Source organism: Pristis pectinata, chromosome 9 (assembly GCF_009764475.1).
Source record: "Pristis pectinata isolate sPriPec2 chromosome 9, sPriPec2.1.pri, whole genome shotgun sequence".
Lineage (NCBI taxonomy): Eukaryota > Metazoa > Chordata > Chondrichthyes > Rhinopristiformes > Pristidae > Pristis > Pristis pectinata.
The window spans coordinates 11707354-11733274 of NC_067413.1; the positions used below are offsets into that span (position 1 = coordinate 11707354).

Consider the following 25921-nt stretch of genomic DNA (forward strand, 5'->3'; position numbering starts at 1 on the left):
TGTAATTTATAGTAATTTTATGTCCTTGCACTGTACTGCTGCTGCAAAACAACAATTCACATCATAAGTCAGAGATAATAAATCTGATTCTGATTATGTTTTATTACAGAAAGCTAAACATTCTTCTCAGCTGTGGTTTCCCTTCTATCATAATGGCAGGGTTCTCAACCACCACTTCTCACTCCCACTCTTACCTCCACCCCCTCTCCCACCCACAACCAGGGCTCCCATTAACCCAAGTGTCTACCGCATCAGCCTGCGCATGCATTGGATTATCGTCCAATCAACAACACCTCCATTCTGATGCCGCCACCACACACATCTTTCCCACCCCTTCTCTTCCAGCTTTCTGAAGGTGTTGGTATATCACACGTACCACCATACAGTGAAAAGCTTTTGTCTGCATGCCATCCAGACAGATCGTTTCATACACAAGCATGTGGGGATAATAAAGAGAAAAAACAGAATGCAGAATGTCATGCTGCATGGAGTCATAGAACAATACAGCATGGATACAGGCCCTTCGGCCCAACCAGTCCATGCTGACCACCGTGCCCACCCATCTAGTCCCAATTTCCTGCATTCGGCCCATATCCCTCTAAGCCCCGCCCCTCCATGTACCTGTCCAAGTGCTTCTTAAGTGATACTATTGTACCCGCCTCTACCACTTCCTCTGGCAGCTCGTTCCATATACCCACCACCCTCTGTGTGAAAAATTTGCCCCTCAAGTCCCTTTTAAATCTTTCCCCTCTCACCCTAACTCTATATCCCCTAGTTTTGGATTCCCTTACCCTGGGGGAGAAAACTGCTACCATCCATTTTATCTATGCCAAACTGCATCGCTGAAACAGACAAACACTGACCCTGGTGGGATCCAAAGCCACAACCTTTGAGTTTCTTTTTAATTCACCAGTAGAAGTCCAGTTGCAGTTCCAGAGAAAGTGCAGTGGGGGCTGGTTTCTTCAGGATGCTCCTGTTGAATATTCCATCCGTATCACAATCTATACCTCTTCCACCTTCGCATGCAGTGCAGGAGATACAACCCTTGCCATTTGACCTCTCTTATCCCACCATCCTGGATTCCAAAGATACTTTTCAGGTGAAGCAGCAATTCACTCGTACATCCACCACCCCCCACCCAATTTGGTGTAATCACAATGTGGTCTCCTCTACAGCAGGGGAAACCCAATACACTCATGACATTTAAGAAGCATCTAGAAATACGGAGACACAACAGATTGCAGATTTTGGAATCTGGAGCAACACAAAAACGCTGGAGGAACTCAGCGGGTCAGGCAGCATCTGTGGAGGGAAATGGACAGTCAACGTTTCGGGTCAAGACCCTTCGTCTGGACCAGTTCCTCCAGCACTTTTTGTGTTGACCCAATGTGGGTAAATAGGATTAGTGCAGAAAGATACAAGGGGTGGCATGAACGTGGTGGGCTGGAGGTCCTGCTTCTGTGATGTATGGCCATGACAAAAGGTGATCCCCAAATACTTCCATTCAGTCGGCAAAGCGGATCAGGTTTGCCACTTTAATTCTCTGTCATACTCTGACCTCTGTCCTTGACCTGCTAGACCAGTCCAATGATAACTCCAGGAACAGTACCTCATCTCCCCGAGAGGGCAAAATGGTGTAGGAAAGATGAAGGAGCACACAACAGATGCCAGGTGTTAGCACACAAGAACCAGGCTGAATAAAAGGAAGTTCATAGAGGAAGTAGAAAAGAAAGGGAACTAAAGGAAGCGAAGAGGAAACATGAGAGGGAAAAAAAAACAGCGGGAAATATATAAAGAAATCCCAAGATATTCTCATACAGCTCAGAGTCAGACAGGATGGAACAGGCTCTATGGCCCAGCGGGTCTGTGTTAATATTTACAATAATCTCATTTGATACTCCCCACATTCCCATCAACTCCACCCTCCCCCATGACTACCACTCATCTGCACACCAGGGGAAATTTACAGTGGGCAATTAACCTACCAACCCCCACGGTTATGAGATACGCAAAGAAACCAGAGCACCCGAAGGAAACTCATGCAGTCACAGGGACCACATTCAAACTCCACACAGACAGCACCCGAGGTCAGGATTGAACCCTGGTTTCTGGAGCTTTGAGGCAGTGGCTTTCCTGGCTGTACCACTGTGCTGTCTGTTCTGTAGGTATGTGAACAAGAAAAGAGCTGGGGATGATCAAAGAACGAAGAAAAAATCCTTTTATACAAGTTGAGATACCACTTGAGTAGTTTATATCAGTCTTCACCAAGGGAAGATGCTGCTGGTCTCTTAGCAAAGGAAAATGGAATTGAGATCGTAGATGGGCTAACACTCAATAGAGGTACTGGAAAGACTAGGTGCCTTAAAGTGGATAAGTACCCTGGTCCAGATGGGATGCAGCTGTGGTTAACCAAGGGAAGAGAGGGAGGTAATTGCAGAGCCCCTGGTCATAATCTTCCAAACATCCATAGATCACAATTGATCTCAGAGCTCTGGAAGCCTCCAAGTGTTATAAAAGGACGTAGGAATAAACCCAGTAACTACAGAACAGTTTAATCACAATGGTGAGGGAACTTCCAGAAACTATAATCAGGGACAGAATTAGCAGTCACTGGATTGTTTAGGAGAAGCCAGCATGGATTTGTTAAAGGCAAATCACACAACTAATTTGATAGTGTTCTGATGAAATAGCAGTGAGAGTTGATAGGGAAAATGGGATTGATGTGGTAAAAACAGATTCCAAAATTCAGTGGCACAGAATGAGCTTGTCATTAAGATTGAAAACCATGGAATAAAAGCGGCTGAACAGGAAAGGGTTAAAAAAAAATTAGCCGTAACAGGAAACAGTAGTGCGAAGCATGGATTTTCAGAATGGGGAGAAATGCAGTTTCCCCGAGGGTCCGTACTCGGCCGCTGCTTTTCTTAATTTATATTAACTTAATTTATATTAATTTATATTGGGTCTACAGGACACAACGTTGAAATCAGCAATTGACACAAAACTTGGAGGGGTAAGGAACTGAGAGGACTATAGTAGTGGACTACAAGGAAATATAAATAAGGAACGGGAAGGTAGGTGGCAGATGAAGTTTAGTGCTGGGAAATGTGAAGCGTTAAATTTTGGTAGGAAGAGTGCGAGGAGGCAATGTAAATAAGAGGGTTCAATTCTAAACTAGATAGAAGAAAAAATATAGGAGCAGAATTAGGCCATTTGGCCCAAGTTTGCTCTGCCATTCAATCATGGCTGATTTTTTTTTCAACCCCATTCTCCACCTTCTCCCTGTAACCCCACTTGGAGTATTGTGCTCAGTTCTGGTCACCTCACTACAGGAAGGATGTGGAAGCCATAGAGAGGGTGCAGAGGAGATTTACAAGGATGCTGCCTGGAATGCGGAGCATGCCTTATGAAAGCAGGTTGAGGGAACTTGGCCTTTTCTCCTTGGAGCAATGGAGGATGAGGGGGGACCTGATAGAGGTATACTGTATAAGATAATGAGAGGCATTGATTGTTTAGATAGTCAGAGGCTTTTCCCCAGGGCTGAAATGGCGGCCACAAGAGGACATAGGTTTAAAGTGCTGAGAAGAAGGTATAGAGGAGATGTCAGGGGTAAGTTTTTTTTACTCAGAGAGTGGTGAGCGTGTGGAATGGGCTGCCAGCAACAGTGGTGGAAGCGGATACGATAGGGTCTTATAAGAGACTTTTGGATAGGTACACGGAGCTGAGAAAGATAGAGGGCTATGGGTAAGCCTAGCAATTTCTAAGGTAGGGACATGTTCGGCACAGCTTTGTGGGGCGAAGGGCCTGAATTGTGTGGTAGGTTTTCTATGTTTCTAACCCCCTTACCAATCAAGAACCTATCAATCTCGGCCTTAAATACACCCAGTGACTTGGCCTCTATGGCCCTCCTTGGCAACAAATTCCACAGATTCACCACCCTCTGACAGAAGAAATTCCTCCTCATCCTAGTTTTAAAGGAACATCCCTTTACTCTGAGGCTGTGCCTCAGAATAAGACAGGAAGATCTTTAGATACGTGCACATGGTTTGTTGAAAGTGAAGAAAGTAGTTAAAAAAACATTTAGGATGCTGGACTTTAGAAACAAAAGGCATAAAGTACTGCATCCAGATCTACATGTTACACTTTAGGGAAAACGTGAAAATCTGGAGAGGGTGCAGAAGAGCTTTACTAAAATAATTCCAGGTACAAGACTTTAGTTACATAGATTGCATAGAGAAAGTGTTGTTCTCCTTGGAACAAAGGAGACTGTGGAGGTTAAACACCTCTGTGTAAACACAGATAAAAGGTATTTAAAAATCATGAACATTATAGACAGAGGAGATAGAGGGAAACTGTTCCATCAGCTGAGGGTTCAAGAACTAGGGGGCATGGAATGAAGCTGCTTGGAAGAAAATTAATTCTGATAGGAGGACTTCAGTTTGCGCAGTGAGTGCTTTAGGTGTGGAATGCACTGCCAGAGGCAGATTCAACTGTAGCATTTGGAAGGACTTGAAAAGGCAACAATTTACAAGGCAATGGGCAAAGGATGGAGGAGGCAGTACGGTTAGTGTAACGCTATTACAGCACCAGCGACCCGGGTTCAATTCCGGCCACTATCTGTAAGGAGCTTGTGCGTTCTCCCCGTGTCTGCGTGGGTTTCCTCCCACATTCCAAAGACGTAAGGGTTAGGAAGTTGTGGGCATGCTATGCTGGCGCCGGAAGTGTGATGACACTTGTGGGCTGCCCCCAGAACACACTGCGCAACAATGCACTTCACTGTGTATTTCGATATATGTGCGAATAATAAAGAAATCTATCTAAAAAAAATCTAAGGATGTGGTACTAGCTAGATTGCTCTTAGGTAGAGCTAGTATGGACTCAACTGGCTGAATTTCCTCCATCCATGCTGAACCATTTCGTGATTCCTCTGACTAGGGACATTAATCTTCCTCGGGATCGAGGAGGACTTGCTTCCACCCCAGCTCTGTGGCTTCAGAGGTGACTGATGAGGACGATATGGGACCTGCAGGCTGTGGTCAGGAGGTGCCTGATGGGGGGGTGACACTTGGAGCCTTATTCAACAATGAGCAATAGTTTAGATAATCAGCAATTGCTGCTCCTTCTCTTCTGGTAAATTCAGATAACCATTCTGCCTTAGACTAACCTTGTCATTCATTAACCTCTTACATGAGAGCTCGTACCACCAGGCTCAAGGACAGCTTCTATCCCGCTGTTAGAAGACTATTGAATGGTCCCCTAGAATGATAAAATGAACTCTTGACCTCAATCTATGACCTTGCACCTTATTGTCTGCCTGCACTGCATTTTTTTCTGTAACTGTAACACTTGATTCGGCACTCTGTTATGGTTTTCTTTTGTACTAGCTCAATGCACTGTTGTAATGAAATGATCTGTACGGAATGATCTGTTTTTCACTGCACCTCCGTACATGTGACAATACTAAACCAATTTTATCAGTTAATTTCTCTCCTGCCTGCCTCGCTTTCGCAGATCTTCCCCTTTTGCTCTCGCTACCCTTTCGCTCTCGCTACCCTTTCTTGCCTTATGACTTGTTTATCTCCAACCTTTCCTGGGTCCTGATGGAGGGTTACAACCTGTTTCTCTCTCTCTGCCTGCACTGCCTGACCTGTAGGGTGTTTCCAGAAATTCCCATTTTATTTTACTCAATACAAGGATAATCTGAGTCGACGTCATTTGGTTTTGTTGCGATCCTGTGCACCGAACCAGGTGCATCAATGCTAATTCAGTCAAAATAACAGCACAGGCTTTACAAAGCTAGCCCAGCATTCACACAAGCTGCAAAAATTTAGCCCAGTACTTTCATGCAACATTTGCAAAGGTCACAAGGAGTGTGCAGGCTTATTGTTTTCAAACTGAGGCAATGTCCTTTGTAAGGACACTGGTGATGAAGCAGTAGCACAGAAATAGAACATTAATATTGAAACAAACATAGTCATATTGATTAAACAGTCTTTCCATCTCCTCCTCATTACATACAGCACAAACTACTGTTTGATTGCTCAATATTCTTCGTTGTACATTAGGAATTCATAGCTCTGCATTAAAAATGAAACACTTATGTTTGAGCACACACATATCCACAAACAACTTTGAGCTGGAGTGGAAGATCATGGTGAGTCACAGCCAGTAATCTGAATACGCTGTGAATAAGGCCTCTCTCCTCTCCCCCACACACCCCTAACCATTTAAACAATTAGGTTAAAGATGCATCTAATTTATCACACAAATTATTACAACAAGTTGTTGAAAGGGTATAAGCTGCAATTAGTGGCTGGTATGGGCCTGGTTAAACTTGTCCCACACAACGTACAGGAGAGAGGAATCACAGTGCCTGAAGGCAGTCCGTGTGACAGACATCCTTCAGTCCACTGGGTCCACATTCATGCTACGAGTTTTACAGATTTCTCAAACAAGTTCTGAGCCACTTTGTACCCAAGCAGGAGTAGGCCACCAGGGTCCTCAAGACTGCCCCACTATTCGATACGTTCATGGCTGACCTAGCCCAGCCCTGTGCCAGATCCCCATCGCCCGCAATCCCCCAACCTTTCAAAGACTTCTCTACCTTCACTTTCAAAACTTTTGATGAGCTAGCCACCACAAAGCTCTGGAGCAGCAAATTCCAGAGATTCATTCCCTTCTGAGAGGAGGAATTTCCATGTACCTCTGTTTTAAATGACCAGTGCCTTCTGCCCATGGCCCCTCACTTAAGATTTTCCCCATGTGGAAATACCTCAACATCTACCTTGTTGTATCCCCTTGGGACCTTATACATTTCAATAAGATCGCCTCTCTTGTTCAAAGAAATGTCTAAAGGTAGACGTCCTGGCACATTGACTCAGTGAAGGACTGACAGGGTAGATGGTGAAAGAGTTCTCGTCATGTTGGAGGGTCTGAAACAGGGGGTCACAATTCAGGCTAAGAGGTTATCCATTTAGGACCGAGATGAGGAAAAGCACCTTTGTTCAGAAGGCTGCAAATCTTTGGAATCAACTGAGGCATGGGGACGTACCGGCATCGAGTACATTTAAGGCTGGAGCTGCCGGTGTTTCTGAGGTGGGTGGTGGGTGAGGCTGGGTGGCGGAAAGAAGGATCAGGATCAACCGTAATGAATAGTTGGACAGGTGTCAGCGATCTCTCCTGTTTCTCAGATAATGTCTGAATATTCCTTAAACTTGTTCTCCAAACTGCATCTCCAGTGTTCTGCAAGAGTTATTCTGTGTTTATTTGCTCAATCTTAACATGCCTCTTACACACATTATTTTGAAGCTAAAAATATCTTTATTAAGTCATTCCTCAGATATCTAACTAGGGTCACTCTCCCATTCCATGTCGCTCAGACCTAGATGGCAATAAAGACCATGAGCAGCGCTACCAGGTAATAATAGAAACTTACAAATTTAAGACCAGTTCTGAGCAAGTTACTGAAATCTGTTAGAGTAAATGAGCATTTAGGCAAATGTCTATTTATGAAGGAAAGTCACTGTGGATTGGTGAAGGAGAGGCAGAGGCTGTCTACTGTAGGTGTTTTTTGGATGAGGTTACCAACATGGTGAATAAGAGATGGAAAGTGAATTTTTCTTCATTCTTTGAGATTTGGTGGTATCACTAGCATGGTCCAGCATTTATTACCCATTCCTGACTGTTTAAACAATACTAATAGCATGTCCTGGTCCAACCATGTAGACGCCACGGCCAAGAAAGGGCACCGGCGCCTCTACTTCCTCAGGAGGCTAAAGATATTCAGCATGTCCCCGTTGACCCTCACCAATTTTTATAGATGCACCATAGATGCATCACAGCTTGGTACGGCAACTGCTCTGCCTGAGACTGCGAGAAACTGCAGAGAGTTGTGGACACAGCTCAGCACGTTATGGAAACCAGCCTCCCCTCTGTGGTCTCTTTCTATACTTCTTGCTACCTCAGTAAAGCAGCCAGCATAATCAAAGACCCCACACACCCCGGACATTCTCTCTTCTCCCTCTCCCATTAGGCAGAAGATACAAAAAGCCTGAAAGCACGTACCACCAGGCTCAAGGGCAGCTTCTATCCTGCTGTTATAAGACTATTGATCAAACCCCTTGTCTGTTAAGATGGACTCGACCTCACAACCTACCTCATCATGGCCTTGCACCTTACTGTCTGCCTTCACTTTCTCTGTAATTCTAACACTATATTCTACATTCTGTTATTACTTTTCCCTTGTATTACCTCGATGTAATGATGTGATGAAATGATTTGTATGGATGGCATGCAAAGCAAAGTTTTTCACTGTACCTCAGTACATGTGACAATAATAAATTAATTTACCAACATGACTACCTTTGAACTGAGTGACTTACAAAGAACAATAAAGCAAGAGAACAGGCCCTTCCGCCCACGATGTTGTGCCGAACTAATTTAGCTAATGATACCTAATCCCTTCTGCCTGCACATGGTCCATATCCCTCCCTTCTCTGCATATTCATGTGCCTATCTAAGAGCCTCTTAAATATGACTTGCTGGTCCATTTCAGAAGGCAACCACAATGCCATGGATCTGGAGGCACGTGCAGGCCAAACCAGGTAAGGACTCTGGACTTCTTTCCCTGAAGGCCATCAGTGATGGAATTTTTACAACAACCCTGTAGCTTTGTGGTCCATCTTGTCAAGTCCAACTTTGTTAAAAGAATTTAAATTCCTCAACTTCTGTGATGGGATCTGATTAGGCATCTCCACATCAGTAGTACAGGCTTCTATAAGCCCACTATTGGACCACACCCAAGTGTTGCCTGCTTACATTGCAAGCAGGAAATTTGATAAGATTTCACATAAGGGATCATTCACAAAAATTAACGTGGATCAAATCAAGATAATGTGTGACATAAGGCAATATCTTTAGGGAGGTTGGAGACAAGGGCATAAGTTTGCCTCCCTAATTGGCAAGGTGTGTGGAAAGTGGTGTTCCCCCAAGGATAAGTGCTAGGACAATTGAAACAAAATATTGCAGAGCTGGCAGTGTCCGTAAAGAGAGGTGTGACCCGTTTCTCTCTCCACCAGTGACCTGACCTGCTGAGTATTTCTAGAATTGTGCATTTATATCAGACTCTCAGTCTTGCCTTTCTCTCTATTATGGAGCCTCGGTTTTTTCACTAATGCCAGCTGAAGGAATAAAGCACTCTCCGTCCAAGTTTGTGGAAGGCACTAATTAAGAGGCATGGTATGTTGTGTGGCTGACAGCAAATGCCACAGACAATTTAACAGGGAGCAAAGCAAGCTTTGGATCCAAATTAGATAAAATTAGAATGTGTGGTTCAATAGTGAGAGACAGGGATTTTTGGGTTTGGGTTTGAGAGACAGGGTTTGGGACAGGGATTTGTCCCAAGTGGCATAAGCCACTGTAAGGTACAGTGATCGAAGGACTAATAGGACGTTGATCTTCATCATTAATGACCGGAATTCAAATATACAGTTTCAGAGGTACAGAGCTGGACCCCCGAACATCAAAAACTCAGGAGAAATACACCAGCCATGGAGTGCAGATTCACCAATGACCAAATCGGATATGGAAGGATGAAATCATGCCTAAATTAATATTGCCTCCAGATTTAACAGTTGAGATGCAATCTAAATCCAGGTATTTAGATAATAAATTGATTCCACAGGATAATAATGGAGAAGCTATTTCTTCCACTGTGACATTCAAAAACAGAAGGGTGTAATCTCCAAACCAGAAGCAGGCCATTTAGAAATGAAATCAGGAAGCTCTTTTTCCAAACCAAGACTGCAGGAAATCTATAACGTCCTTCCTAAAAGGACTGAATACTGGGACAGTGGGAACATTCAGGATAGCTGTTGGGTGATGACAAGGTTGCAGACCTGAACTCAAACAATCCAAAACCTGTCCTCCCACTTGCTATTGACAACAAAGTTTTCATGGTAAGCAAGAAGGTAGCTAAAACTACCAGGTGTCAAAATTCTCCCTTGACCTGTTACGATGCGCAACAGTGACTGTATTTCACTGGCTGTGGTTGTGAGAGATGCTGTACAAACACAAGCCCTTTTTCAATCCACACCAATGTCACTGAAAGATTTGGCTTCCTTCTCCAAATCCTGCTTCCTACTCAACTGGCATTTGACCATTAGCTGTCGTGTGTGATTGGGAATCCAGATCACTTCTGTACACCTCGAACAGTGGGCCGCGAGTCCTTCTGTTACCCACCTGTGCTCAGCGCCCTTTATAAAACACCTCCACACCATTCCTTCAGAGAATTGCTTCACATACTGAGTGCACCCTTGCTACACAATCTGGTTCATAAAGAATTTCTCCTGTGACACAATATCACCAGTTTTCTGGTTACACTTATCCCAATGACATGCCTGAGCCCTGAAAATTGCCTACAGTGGATCAGACAAGATTTAATTGTTAACTGTTAGATATCAGCAAGCACTCTTTTAAATTGGTTCTAATTTTGGATGTGTTTTCTAATTCAGAAGATCAGTTTCTTATTGCAGGTAAGCCTTTACCGTTAAGATGTGGAAGAATAACTTTGCATTTCTAAACTGTTGCAGTCTTTTCCACTTTTACTGATTAAATTAGATAGCTTGTACAACTGAGAGCGTCAAATGGCCTCCTCCTCTGTTGTAAATTTTCTATTATAACTATAATTTTTTTCGGAAATTCTCCTTTGGTGTCTCTCTCTCTCTCTCTCTCTCTCTAATTACCTGTGCTACAGTTCATCCATCCCAAGGGAAGGACAAGTTTAGACCTCACATCAGGAAATAATTATTTAAAACAAATCAACAGCTGGAAGGCATTGCCTAGAATAGTGGGAGGACCCCATAACACTGGAATTAATTAAACGACTAATTGGTGTAAGAGAAAGACTACAGTGGTCACTATTTGGGAAAGGAAAAAAATAAGGTAATTTCCCTTGCATCCTCCCACCCTATTTTGCTTTAAGCTTTTTAATAACATGGGATTCTCCATTTCACTACAAATTTCACAAACATTTTTTGTTAAATTTCTGCCATAAAATAGAAATTTACGACATGTATCTGTTTTACTATTGAGCAGCAATCTATTCAAATTAACAGCACAGCCCACAGAAGCAAAGGAATTTCAAACGTGGACAGGTTTGTCGCAATAAACTATGGGGCATGAGAGAATTTAACAAATATACAGGGAACCCAAACAAAAACAAAAATGAAATCAGCACATGGAGATGAGTGAAGACAGATGTGTCCTCAAGGGTTTGCCAAATTCTAAAATACGCAACACGACAATTTGACTTCTCAGGATGTGTGCCCGTAACATTTGCCGCAAATGCCTCAGCATTTGAAGATTAAAATGGCAATCTGATACAAATTCTTAGGAACGAGCTGAAGCTTCGACAGAATGAACATGGGAAACAGGAGCAGAAGTAGGTCATACAGCCCCTTGAGCCATTCAATGAGCACACGGCTCATCTGATCTTCGCCTCAGCTCCATCTTCCTGCCCGACCCTCGCAATCCTTGACTTCCCCACACATTCCGAGAACCTCACACCTAATGCTACAATCTCCAAGAGTCTCTGGTGTTGAGAATTCCAAAGAGTCACCACCATCTGAGGGAAGAAATTTCCCCTCATGTTTCTGTGCTGTAGCAGTCAATGACTCTATCCTTATTCTAATGGGCGATCCCTTATTCTGAAACTCTACCCCCTTGTTCAATATTCCACCAGGAATAGGAAATATTCTCTCAGTTTACTCTGTCAACTACATCCCCCACTCCACCGAACTGCTCACTCTTCAAAACTCCAATGAGTATGGGCCCCACCTGGTCAACCCTGCTGAACACAACCTCTTCAGATCAGGGATAATCTGGTGTTCCTTGTCAGAACTGCCTTGAACACTAACACACAGAAACAGTAACGCACAGGAACAGGCCCTTCGGCCTGAGATGTCTGTGCTGACCACAATGCCAAATTAAACTGAACCTATCTGCCTGCACATGACCCATATCCCTCCATTCCTTGCGTGTTCATATGCCTGTCTAAATACTTCTTAAACACCAACATCGTATCTGCTTTCACCACCACCCCTGGCAACACGCTCCAGGCACCCACCACTCTCTGTGTAAGAAAGAAAACATACCCCACACATCTTTAAAACTTCCTCCTCCTCACCTTGAATCTATGTCCTCTGGTATTGGACATTCCTACCCTGGGGCAAAGAAAAGGACTCTGACCATCTACCCAATCTACACCTCTCATAATTTTTTTTATATAAACCTCCATCAGGTCTCCCCTCAGACTCCAATGCACCAAAGTAAAAAATCCAGTTCTTCCAACCTCTCCTCATAGCTCATGCCCTCTAATCCAGGCAGCATCCTGGTGAACCTCCTCTGCACCCTCTCCAAAGTCTCCATATCCTGTAATGGGGCGATCAGAATTGCTAGTGGAGCCCTAATTAAGGAGACCCAAATTCGAGGCAGTGGTTGGAAGCTGCTAGGTTTGGCAAAAAGAACTGAAGGTGGTTTTCACACAGACTGTTGTAGTTGGGGTTTTTTCTGGGGTTGGGGGGGGCGTGCATGGTTTTGTGTAGAGATGGAGTTCTAGCCAACCCACGTCTTTCCCTCACAGACAGGTGGCTACAGAGACCTTACCCAAGAGCAGCAGGCGGTGGGTTTGCTTGTACTCGCGTTTCTGTTGCTTTAACATCTTGTCGATGCATTTGCTGACCCTCTTGGCCTCTCTGTCCGCTTCTGCGTCCTGCGGCCGGGGCTTGTCGCCCTTGTGCTTGTCCCTGTCCAGTCCTTTGCTGCCCTGTTGCAGAGGCGGAGGCGCCCGCTCTCCCTCGGCGCCGTTCTGCTGCGGCTGCCCATCCGTCTCCCTGCGGCGGAGCTGCAGCCCGGGGCCGTCGGCGCTCCGTAGCCTGGCTGCCGTGTCCCCCTGGTGTGGCTGCTCGGCCCCCGCTCCAGGGCGCAGCTCCGCGTCCGGGCCGCCGCTGGAGGGATCGCTGAAGAGCCGCGGTCGCAGACTGTAACACATCCCCATTTCTCAAGCAGCAGGTATACCCCCTCCCTGCCGCACCCCCCTTCCATCAGCGCCTCATCCTCACGTTCGCAAACTCACGAATGCAGCCGGAGACGTCCTTTTTTTAAAAAATATTTCTACACATACAGAAAAAAAATAAAAAAAATAAGCTATAGTGCAAAAGGATTTAAAATCGCCAGTTTTCCATTGTGCAACCAGCTGGGCCGGCGTTGGAGGCACAAATCAGCTGATCCCCAGCCACCAAGTGGTCCACCTTACCGTAAATGCTGCAAACAGCCAGCTCACAGAGCAAGCAGTAAAGCTTCCTCTACAAGCAACCTTCCCACCGGAGGTTAACAATGATCTACACCACTTCCTTGTCTTCAGGACTGGCCTTTAAACCTCCGCGTAAAAATAATGATACGCAGCTAATGCAAATTTTGTTTTAAATTCTCGCACGGGGCGAGCAGGTAAGAGCAAAAATAATTGGCCACCTTCACTTTGACTTGTGGCTTCACGGTGGGTGAAGCGTGTTTTAAAACTGGATCATGTTTCTCAGTCTGGAATCAGCAAGGGCTTCTCTTCCTAAAGGAAATTTATCATCCCTATTATGGGGATCTGGTACTTTTTTTAAATGAACGAATTAGAACATAGAACAGTACAGCACAGGAACAGGCCCTTCGGCCCACAATATTGTGCTGAAATAATTAAGCTAATGACACCTAATCCCTTCTGCCTGCACTATGTCTATATCCCTCCATTCTTTGCCTATCTAAGAGCCTCTGAAACGCCTCAATCAATGTCTGCCTCCACCACCACCCCCCCCCCCCCCCCCCCCCCCCCCGCAGCACATTCCAGGTACCCACCACTCTGTGTAAACAAAGCTGCCCTGCACATCTCTTTTGAAACTCCCCCCCCCCCCCCCACCCCCACCTTAAATGCATGCCCTCTGGTATTAGACATTTTGACCCTGGGAAAAAGATACCAGCTGTCTATCTATGCCCTCATAATTTTATAAACTTCTATCAGGTCTCCCCTCAGCCTCTGCAACTCCAGAGAAAACAACCTAAGTTTGACCAACCTCTCCTTATAGGACATGCTCTCTAATCCAGGCAGCATCCTGGTAAACCTCTTCTGCACCCTCTCCAAAGCCGCCACATCCTTTCTATAATGGGACAACCAGAATTGAGTGCAATAATCTAGATCTGGCCTAACCAGAGTTTTCTGAAGCTGCAACATAACTTCCCTGACTCTTGAACTCAGTGCTTTTGACTAATAAAGGCAAGCACACCATATGCCTTCTTTACCACCCTATTGACTTGTGCGGCCACAATTAGGAGCAGAGTAGGTCACTCGGCCCCTCTCCTGCTCCACCATTTAGTAAGATCATGGCTGATCTGATTTAACCTCAAGTCAGCATTCCTGCCCATTCCCAGGATTCCTGCCCCTTCCAAGTGAGGCAGACATTCACATGCATCTCCTCCAACCTTGTTTACTGCATTTGGTGCTCTTGGTGTGTCCTCCTATATCTCGGTGAGACCAAATGCAGACTAGGCAAACGCCTTGCCGAGCACCTGTGCTTTGTCCGCCATGGCTGTCTGGAGCTCCCAGTTGCCGACCATTTTAATTCACCCCCTCATTCCAATTCCCATTCCCACACTGACCTGTCTGTCCTCGGCCTCCTCCACTGTCAGGATGAGGTTAAAGGCAAACTAGAGGAACAGCACCTCATATTCCGCTCGTGTAGTCTACAACCCCACTGCATGAACATTGAATTCTTTTTCAGTCCTGATGAAGTGTCTCAGCCTGAAACACCAACTGTCTATTTCCCTTCACAGATGCTGCCTGACCCATTTCTTATAAACAAAATGCCTCAAGCATTTTGTTTATAAGAAAAGATAAGATATCTTTATTAGTCACATGTACATCAAAATACACAGTGAAATATGTCTTTTTTCGTAGTGTTCTGGGGGCAGCCTGCAAGTGTCGCCACACTTCCGGTGCCAACGTAGCATGCCACAACTTCCTAAGCTGTACGTCTTTGGAATGTGGGAGGAAACCGGAGCACCCGGAGGAAACCCACACAGACATGGAGAGAACGTATAAACTCCTTACAGATAGCGGCCGGATTTTGAACCCAGGTCGCTGGCGCTGTAAAGCATTACGCTAACCGCTACGCTACCATGCCTCCATCATCCATCATCTGCATTCCTCTTGTGTCCCCAGGAACTTCTGTATTTCCTTAGGGTATAGAAGGAGGCCATTCAGCCATTGAGAACATTCTGGCTCTCAGATCAATCCAATTCCCCTGTTTATTTCCCTGCAAGCTATCGTAACAAAGGGGAGCTGATAGATGAGAAAGAGTTGCAGGGGTGCAGGGAAATAAGCAGGGAGGAATGGAACTAAGGGGAAAAAAGGCAGTGAGGTGGTGCAGGAGATAAAGCTGCTGCCTCCCAGTGACCCCAGGTTCAACCCTGATGTCGGGCGCTTGTCTGGTATTAGTATTGGTTTTATTACTGTCACTTGTACCAAGGTACAGTGAAAAACTTGTCTTGCATACCGATTGTACAGGTCAATTCATTACACAGTGCAGTTACATTGAGTTAGTTCAGAGTGCATTGAGGTAGTACAGGTAAAACAATAACAGTACAGAGTAAAGTGTCACAGCTACAGAAAAAGTGCAGTGCAGGTAGACAATAAGGTGCAAGGTCACAACAAGGTATATTGTGAGGTCAAGAGTCCATCTCATTGTATAAAGGGAACCGTTCAATAGTCTTATCACAGTAGGATAGAAGAATCTGGAAAAGTACTTGAATCACCAAGCATAGAAGGCTGAGTGCTGATAACTGCAGAGAGTTGTGGACGCAGCTCAGCACATCACGGAAACCACCCTCCCCTCCATGGACTCTGTCTACACTTCTTGCTGCCTTGGTAAAGCAGCCAACATAATGAAAGGCCCCACCCCACCCTGGACATTCTCTCTTCTCCCTTCTCCCATCGGGCAGAAGATACAAAAGAACATAGAACAGTACAGCACAGGAACAGGACCTTCATTCACAATGTTGTGCCAAACTAACTAAATTAGTAATCAAATGCCCAACTAAAGTAATCCCTTCTGCCCTGCACAATGTCCATATCCTTCCATTTCCTGCACATTCACGTGCCTAAGAGGTCTATCGTATCTGCCTCCACCACCACTCCTGGCAGCGCATTCCGAAAAAGCCTGAAAGCATGTACCACAAGGCTCAAGGACAGCTGTTATAAGACTATTGAATGGTTCCCTAGTACGATAAGATGAACTCTTGACCTCACAATCTACCTCGTTATGACCTTGCACCTTATTGTCGACCTGCACTGTACTTTCTCTGTAGCTGTCACTCTTTATTCTGCATTCTGTTATTGTTTTACCTTGTACTACCTCAATGCACTGTGTAATGAATTGATCTGTACGAACGGTATGCAAGACAAGTTTTTCACTGTACCTCGGTACAAGTGACAATAATAAACCAGTTCCAATTCCAATTCCAATTCATTCAGGGAGTGTGCTGAGATTCCAAACCATGCTCTGGGTAAAAAAAAGTCCTTCCTCAGATCCCCCTCTAAACCTCTTATCCCTTACCCTAAACCTATGTCCTTTGTGTATAAGATGGCAACACTGGCAGCTCTGGCTGACGAGGGTTTTGCTTCTAATTTCTCTGGCAGCACAAGTGGTGCAGCTAATAGAGCTGCTGCCTCACAGCTCCAGTGACTCAAGTTCGATCCTGACCTTCAGTTCGTTCTGTGTGGAGCTTACAGCATCTCCCTGTTACCACATCGGTTCCCTCTGAAGGCTCCGGTTTCCTCCCACATCCCAAAAATGTGCAAATGTGAAAGATCATGTTAATTGGCTGCTGTAAATTGCCCCTTGCGTGGCAGATGAGTGGTAGAATCTGGGAATGTGCAGAGTATAAAATGGAGCAGGGAGCGAACTGCTGGAGGAACTCAGGATCAGGCAGCAACTGTGGAGGGAAATGGACAGTCGATGCTTTGGGTTGACCCTGCTCTTCTGGACTGAAGGAGTGGAAGGGAGATAGCCAATATAAAGAGGTGAGGGCAGTGGGGTGGTGCAAGAGCTGGATCCAAATGAGGAGGAAGTATTGTGTTCAGTTCTGGTCACCTCATTATAGGAAGGATGTGGAAGCTTTAGAGAGGGTGCAGAGGAGATTTACCAGGATGCTGTCTGGATTAGAGAACATGTCTTACGAGGATAGGTTGAATGCGCTAGGGCTTTTCTCTTTGGGGAGAAGGAGGATGAGAGGTGACTTGATAGAGGTGTACAAGATAAGAGGCATAGATTGAGTGGAGAGCCAGAGACTTTTCCTCAGGGTGGAAATGGCTCACACAAGGGGGCATCATTTTAAAGTGATTGGAGGAAGGTATAAGGGGGATGTCAGGGGTAAGTTTTTTTACCCAGAGAGTGGTAGGTGCGTGGAATGCAGTGCTGGCAGAGGCTGTGGGGGCAGATACATTCGGGACATTTAAGAGACTCTTAGATAGACACATGAATGATAGAGAAATGGAGGGCTATGTGGGAGGGAAGGATTAGATAGATCCTTAGAGCAGGATAAAATGTCAGCACAACATTGTGGGCCTGAAGGGCCCTGTACTGTGCTGTAATGTTCTATGTTCTATGAGGGGTGATTAGACAGATGGAGGAGGGAAGAGTGGAAATAGTGACAGAGGCCGTGAGGTGATAGGTGGAGGCAACAAAGGTGGGTTGGGGTAGGACTAGTGAAAGTGGGTATTTGATGCATGTGGACGCAGTGGGCTGAAGGGTCTGTTTCTGTGTTGTATCTCTCTCTGATTTATGACATTGAGGACATAGAAGGCAGCATCCATCACCAAGGACCCTCACCATCCGGGACATGCCCTCTTCTTTGTCACTACCATCGGGGAGAAGGTACAGGAGCCTGAAGACCCACACTCAATGGTTCAGGAACAGCTTCTTCCCCTCTGCCACCAGATTTCTGAACGGTCCATGAACACTACCTCATTATTCTTTTTTTTTGCACTATTTATTATTTTTGTAATTTATAGTAACCTTAATTTCTTTGCACCGTACTGCTGCTGTAACCCAACAAATTTCACGTCATATAAGTGATAATAAATCTGATTCTGATTCTTAAAATTTTAAGACTATTCACTTGCTCATCCCAGTTCAATCTGAAGTCAACAATATCTCTGCACAAAGGCAGCATATTGCATTTGAACTTTTTTCAAATTGTTCTAAAATCATTTTTTGGGTGTCATATTGAGGAAGTCATAAGCAGAATGGAAATCCCCTGAGTGGGTGTCTTTTGGGGAGGGTGTGTAACCTCCAGTCTTGATTTTGAAGCCTCCTTCATTACTGGCAGCTAAAAACAACTATAAAATATAAAAGGTTGCAAAGCCTCCACAAGGATGGCACGATGGAGCAGGTGCTAGTCAGGAATCTTGGTTTGATATTGACCTCTGGTGTTATATCTGTGAGGTTTACATGTTCTCACTGTGGACTGTGTGGGTTTCCCCTGGGAGCTTTGGTTTTTTCCCACCTTAAGTGGCGAGAGTAGGTTAATGTAGAATGAAGCAAAGGGGAGTTGATGGGTTTATGTGAGAAAGAGAGGACCCAATTTTGTAGGGGTGCAGGGAAATAAGCAAGGGGGCAATGGGACTAAGGGAAAAAGGCAGTGAGGTGGTGCTGGAGATAGAGCCGCTGCCTCACAGTGACCCTGGGTTCAATCCTTACCTTGGGCGCGTCTGTGTGGAGTTTGGTATGGTATTTGGTTTATTATTGTCACTTGTACCAAGGAACAGTTGAAAAACTTGTCTTGCATAATGATCGTACAGGTCAATTCATTACATAGTGCAGTTACATTGAGTTAGTACAGAGTCCATTGATGTAGTACAGGGTTAAAAACAATAACAGTACAGGGTAAAGTGTCACAGCTACAGAAAGTGCAGTGCAATAAGGTGCAAAGTCACAACAAGGTAGATCGTGAGGTCATAGTCCGTCTCATGTATAAGGGAACCGTTCAATAGTCTTATCACAGTGGGGTAGAAGCTGTCCTTAGGTCTGGTGGTACGTGCCCTCAGGCTCCTGTATCTTCTACCCGATGGAAGAGGAGAGAAGAGAGAATGTCCCGGGTGGGTGGGGTCTTTGATTATGCTGGCTGCTTCACCAAGACAACGAGAGGTTAAAGATAGAGTCCAAAGAGGGGAGGCTGGTGTCCGTGATGCGCTGGGCTGTGTCCACAACTCTCTGCAGTTTCTTGCAGTCCTGGGCAGAGCAGTTGCTATACCAAGCCGTGCCATGTTTTGCTTGTCACTGTGTGGGTTTCCCCTGGTTGCTCCAGGTTTCTCCCACATCCCAAAGATTAGTAGGTTAATTGGTCACTGTAAGGTATCCTGCATGCAGACAGATGGCAGGAGTATTAGGTATGGGGTTGATGAGTGCATGAAAAAGAATGGGAAATAAGTGGGGAAATGGGATCTGAGGGGCATTTCTGAAAGCAGTGGTTTTCCTATGTTGTAAGGAAGTATGAGGAAAACGGGAATTGTCAAAAGATTGTTCCACATAGCTGTGGACAGACTGAATCTGGTCGCGGCAAAGAGCTTTACTATTTCAATTGATTTGTATATTAATCAATTCCAAAAATACGTAACACGGGACTGAATTTTATCCTGTTGAATGTTGAAAGAAGGAATTCCCTGTGCGTTGATTTTTCCACTTGAGGCCATGGAATTGTACCTCGAGGCCCAACAACCAAAGGAAACTGTTGAAAATTCTAATGAACATTCACTGGAGTTATTCACTCTTTTAGTTCTCTCTCTAAAGTTGCTGAGTGTTTTCTGATACTAAGAGGTAATGTCTTGTAAGTGGAAGGTTGGATAGTCCAGAATGAGACCATGAAAGAATTACTTTTGGAGAGCAATAAAAATTTTCCTTTTAATTGAAGGAATTAATAAATTAAGGCTGGGTGTTGGGATAATGTATGTGGTATGTGTGGACTAGGCATCATACAAGGGCTCTCCCTATTTCTTATTCCACACTTTCTAATGTTAACTTTGCAAACAAGCTTTAAAATATTTGTGTAGTTTCTAGGGGCATACCTAGAACGTCAACATCAGCAAAACTAAAGAGCTGATTGTTGACTTCAGGAAGGGAAGGAGGGTGAACATGTGCCAGAGTACATTGGGGGATCAGCTGTGAAGAGGGTCAGCAGCTTTAAGTTCCTGGGTGTTAACATATCGGATGACCCGTCCTGGGTCCAGCACATAGATGCAATCATAAGGAAAGCGTGCCAGCGTCTTTACTTTGTTAGGAGGTTAAGGAGGTTCGGCTTGTCACCGAACACTCTAACAAACTTCTACAGGTGTACTGTTGAAAGTATCCTGATTAGTTGCATCATGGTCTGGTACAGCAATTTGAATGCACAGGAACGTAAGAAGCTGCAGAGAGTAGTGGACTCAGCTCAATACATCACGGGCACATCCCTCCCCACTATTGGTATTATCTACATGAGGCGCTGCCTCAAGAAGACAAAATCTATCGTCAAAGATCTCCACCATCCGGGCCATGCCATCTTCTTGCAGCTACCATTGGGCAGGAGGTACAGAAACCTGAAGTCCCACACCACCAGGTTCAAGTGTAGCTATTACCCTTCAACCATTCTGTTCTTGAACCAACCAGCAAAACCCTAATCACCACAGTCTAGCAACACCATGATCACTTGCACTAAAATGGACTTTGTTTTCTTTTTGTTCTAATTGTTTTCTTGTAATTGTGTCCTTTCTTGTGTTTTTCTTGTGACTGCTGCTTATATGATGCAACGTGCCTTTGATGGTGCTGCAAGTAAGTTTTTCATTGCACCTGTGCATACATGTACTTGTGCAGATGACAATAAACTTGACTTTGACTTTAGAATATGCCACCAGATCTCCCTCCCACCCGCTTCATCGACTCCCATCGGGAAATCCTTGTATTTCTTTCTCCTCTCTTTTTCTTTATCCAATCCTTCTTTCCTTCACTTTATTTATCTTTCTTGGTCTGATTTGGCAGAGATATCACCCCATAGGTTGACTCTCCAATTCTGAAATGCTATCATTTATTTCCCAATTCTCTAATCTGATTACATGTCCTCTCAGGTTAACAACGCCTGATTTATGGACTGCATGTACATATGAGTGAACATTTGGGTAGCCTTTTTGACCCAAGTCCCCTTTTCTTAACTATGACTGTGATCTGAAGAATGTGTGCTCAAGGACAGCTTCTATCCCGCTATTGTAAGACTATTGAATGGTCCCCTAGTGCAATAAGATTGAGTCTTGACCTCACAATCCATCTCGTTATGACCTTGCACCTTATTGTCTACCTGCACTGCACTTCCTCTGTAGCTGTTACACTTTATTCTGCATTCTGTATTGTTTTACCTTGTACTGCCTCAGTGCACTGTGTAATGAATTGATCTGTATGAACAGTATGTAAGACAAGTTTTTCACTGTACCTCAGTACGTGTGACAATAATAAACCAATTTACAAATTTAACCACCAAATACACATTAGATACCCAGCTACTGGGAAGTGTGTTTGGCCCTTGGTCATTTTGTTTTGTGATTCCAGCATATATTTCGTTTCATGTGACACCAGTTATTAATAATTTTTTCTAGTTGTTCTGTTGCACTTATCATAATTTTGCCTCAGTGCAGAATCAACTGTCTTCTTTCTAACAATGGATACAGTATATGTTAACTTATTCACAAAGTCTTGTAGAAAGGCAGACCAGCTCTAGAATGGCTTGTTAGTTCTCTGCTCAATACACAAGAATCCAGTCCTTGAAAAAGAAATCTCATTTCCACAAACTAATTAAAATAAAGGCGACCTGCTTTTTATGTTTGGTTAAAAATAACAGATGTAATTAAGATGAATGCAGAGATGGAGCTGAAGACTTCAAATTTGTGCTCAGTTACTATATAGGTGAAGTGGCAGAGTGGTTAAGTTATTGGACTAGCGTCCAGTGGTCTGGACTATTGATCTGGAGATGTGTGTTTGAATCCCACCACGGCAGCTGGGGAATTTACATTCAAATAGTTAATTAAATCTGGAATAAAAAACTAGTCTCAGTGATGGTCACTATGAAACTGCTGGATTATGGTAAAATCTATGTGGTTCACTAACATTCATCAGGAGAGGAAAGTAGGTGACTCCAGACCCACTTCACTGTGGTTGGACTTCCATCTGTTTAATGGGAATTAGTGATGGACGATGAGTAGTCCCATTGTTCACATCCCATCAGGGAATGGTTAAAATAAGTAGATATAGAGGCCACCTTGAAGTATTGCTTTGGCAAGTAGGGAAGATGGTTAAATATTGTTTAAACCACTGATCCTGAGGTTTAGACCCAAGATTCATATCTCTGTTAAGAAAACAGTAGTGTCTCACCTAGTTAAACTAATGACTCACAGGAATGTCCTTGATGTTTAACGGCCCTCTGGGCCTCTCAATTACACCAAACAGCTATGACCATCACCACAGGGACTGAAAGATTCAACATCACCTCTTGAGATCATTTAAGGGATGGGTATTAAAGGCATGTCCCATGAGAATAATTAAAAAAGGGCAAAAATACAAACTGCTGGAGGAACTCAGCAGGCCGGGCAGCATCTGTGGAGGCAGAGGGATGGTCAGCATTTCCTGTTGAGACCCTGCATCAGGACTCTTAACCCCTCTGTCCTGGTGCAGGGTATTGACCCGAAACGTTGACCATCCCTCCGCCTCCACAGATGCTGCTCGACCCACCGAGTTCCTCCAGCAGTTTGATTTTTGTTCCAGATTCCAGCATCTGCAGTCGCTTGTGTCTGTTGGTTCCAAAGACACTGGGGCAATCACCGTGCAGTTTCCCTGGGGCACTCTTCCCCCATCAGCCCTTGTGGCTGAGTGTGGCTAAAGGGTTGATTCAGCACAGAACATCTGCTGCGCTCATAGGACTGTTTTATAAGTCAGTGATGCCTCACCCCATCCCAGGCTCTGTGAAGGCTGTCAGTGTGATTGGGGCCACTGGTCCTTGGCATTCATAAGTTTTTAGTAACATGTGCTTACACCTTGCGTTAAAAATGCACACAAAATACTTATAATTATAGGAAATAATTGATAGAGAATGCTTGATTGGGCTTTCTCCCAGCAGCCAATGTCTCCCATTCATTGAACAGGGGTGCAGCTAGTGTCAGGTTTAACCCCGTGCAGGCTAGATGGGCAGATTCCCAGCCCAAGCCTGCAGAACTTCATGCTGCCCTGTTGGACTCCACTGGAGCCACACATGGGTATCCAGCAGTGGTGAGGTGGAAGATACCGCTACCAACCTAGGCTGGCACCTGTGCTGGAGACCAGAACTTCTGCAGGGGTAACCTGGTAGGTATCACTGTAAGCATGAGGAAAGAGATCTGCTTTATCAAGTTTGGAAGTCAAGCAGGAGCAATGTCATTGCAAGGTGGAGGAGAGAAACCAGGTGATGATGGGAAACATTGTTCAGATAAGGAGAGAATCAAATGGGTGCAGAAATCTCTCAGAAGGAAGGAGATCATCAGGAAGATAGGGTTCCACTTAGTGCTGGTCCTTCTGCTGGAAGGAAGGTGAGATGAATTGAATCCACCCATTGGGTGGAAAGATGAATCTATCCATCTCATTCAAACCTATCAGATACTGAAAGGCCTGGATAGAGTGGACATGGAGAGGATGTTTCCATTAATAGGAGAGTCTAGTATCCAAGGTCACAGCCTCAGAATAAAAGGATTTCCCTTTAAAACTGAGATGAGGAGGAATTTCTTCAGCCAGAGGGTGGTGAATCATTGCCACAGAAGGCGGTAGAGGCCAAGTCATTGGGTGTATTTAAGGCAAAGATTGATAGGTTCTTGATTGGTAAAGGGGTTAAGGGTTACAGGGAGAAGATGGGAGAATGGGGTTGAAAAAAGAAATCAGCCATGATTGAATGGCGGAGCAGACTTGATGGGCTGAATGGCCTAATTCTGCTCCTTTACCTTAAGGTCACCCCATTCATGCTTAACGTGATAGTGGCATGACCTACACTCTGGCAAGTAGATCAGTGTTTCAAGTTACAGAGACCAAAGTGGCCCTTATCTGGAACTGAAATAGCCTCCTTGCACATCTGGATGGGTTGGTTGGATTTGTCCTCCCTCTTTGAACACAGAACATCTAACAGTACAGCACAGGAACAGTCCCTTTGGCCGATCATGATGCCAGTCTAACCAATCCCATCTGCCTGCACACGGTCCATATCTCTCCATTCCCCGCCTGATCTTGTGTCTGTTTAAGTACTTCTCAAACATTGCTATCATATCTGCTTCTACCATCTCCCCTGGCAGCACATTTCAGGTGCTTCCCCACTCTCTGTGTGAAAATAAACTTGTCTCAATCTCTTTTAAACTTTTCCCCCTCTCACCTTAAACCTATGTCCTCTAGTATTTTATATTTCCACTCTGGAAGAAGGCACTCTGACTGTCTACCCTGTCTCTGCCTCATAATTTTACATACTTCCATCAGGTCACCCCTCAGCCTCTGACACTCCAGAGAAAACAATCCAAATGTGTCCAGCCTCTCCTTATAGCTGATACACTCCAATCTAGGAATCATCCTGGTGAACCTCTTCTGCACCCTCTCCAAAGCCTCCACATCCTTCCATTAGTGTAGTGACCAGAACTGCGCACGGTGAAGCAAGTGCGGCCTAACCAAAGTTCTATACAGCTGCAACATGACTTCCCGACTTCTATACCCAATGCCCTGATCGTTAAAGGCAAGCATGCCGTACACCTTTGTTATCACCCTATCCACATGTTGCCACTTTCAGGGAGCTGTGGACTTGCACCCTGAGATCCCCCTGTACATCAATGCTCCCAAGGGTCCTGCCATTTACTGTATACTTTCCTTTTTGGTTTAGTTCCTGGCATCAGTTTAAAGCTATGATGTAATAGCCATTTTGGTAACAGGCATCAGTCAGATTCCACAGTATTGACTGGCCATCCCAACATTAGACTTCCTTGGACTAGATTGTCCATGGTCTAGCCCGGTGCCCAGGTTTACCACTTACCTGACTGGACTTACCCCTTTCAGATGCAGGTGTTTAAATGGGCAGACCCTCAGTCATCTCAGGAAGCAAAGGGGGCTCCCAGAGGCACATCGTCCTCAGCCAGTAGGCCTCAGAAATATCCTGACACTCTGGCGTGAAGTTGAGGCCCAGATGTGGAGTGCCTCCTGCATGTCCGTGCTCCCCTGCCAGGTTCGGTGGCAGAGTGGGAGGTCGGAGCACAGGGATATGGAGAAGTCTGTGGTGTGCTGAACCACAAACAGCTGATTCACCTCAAGTCAACCCATTGGTGTCAGTGGAGAACAGAAGCACTCCAATTGTCACAGTTTTTTACAGCTGGTAAGAATTCAACAATGATTTTTAAAATATTTGAATTTTGAATATTTGTCCTGAAGATTTGCAGCTAGTTTTACTTCTCCAATGTTCCAGAGATTGAATGATATAAAGTGCCCTCTGCTGCCTACTGCATTTATTACAGACTCAGCATGAAGCTCAAGCGTAAAATAATTAGTCAAATGCTGTAAATAATTGAATGCAAACTAACTTAAATATAGTGCCTGTATTGGATGTAGACTTACCAGAGAGATCTTGGTCACATTATAATTGCTTACTTTAAAATACTGATTGCTAATTTGACCTTCAATGTCCTTGGGATGATTTTACCTAGGATGTGCTTTATGTTTGAGATTTGAATATTACATTTGTTTAAAATTTTTGGTTCTGTTCATTAGTATTTGGCAAAAAATTATTAAGAATAAACTTCAGTGAAGAGATGCAT

General features: G+C 44.6%; 1 protein-coding gene across 2 annotated transcripts in view; it reads right to left on the reverse strand.

The window, feature by feature from the left end:
• Positions 1 to 13368, reverse strand: part of LOC127574711 (guanine nucleotide-binding protein G(s) subunit alpha) — a 328685-nt gene extending 315317 nt beyond the window's left edge. The window contains exons 1-2 of one of the 2 annotated variants that reach the window (XM_052024002.1): positions 13310 to 13368; positions 12661 to 13167 (exon numbers count right to left, since the gene is read on the reverse strand). In XM_052024002.1, the coding sequence (XP_051879962.1) occupies positions 12661 to 13051 (391 nt within the window). In that variant the 5' untranslated portion in view covers positions 13052 to 13167; positions 13310 to 13368. Of the gene's footprint in view, positions 1 to 12660; positions 13280 to 13309 lie in introns of those variants that run through there. The other variant, XM_052024001.1, reaches the window with a different exon arrangement.
• Between the last annotated feature and the right edge of the window lie 12553 nt (positions 13369 to 25921).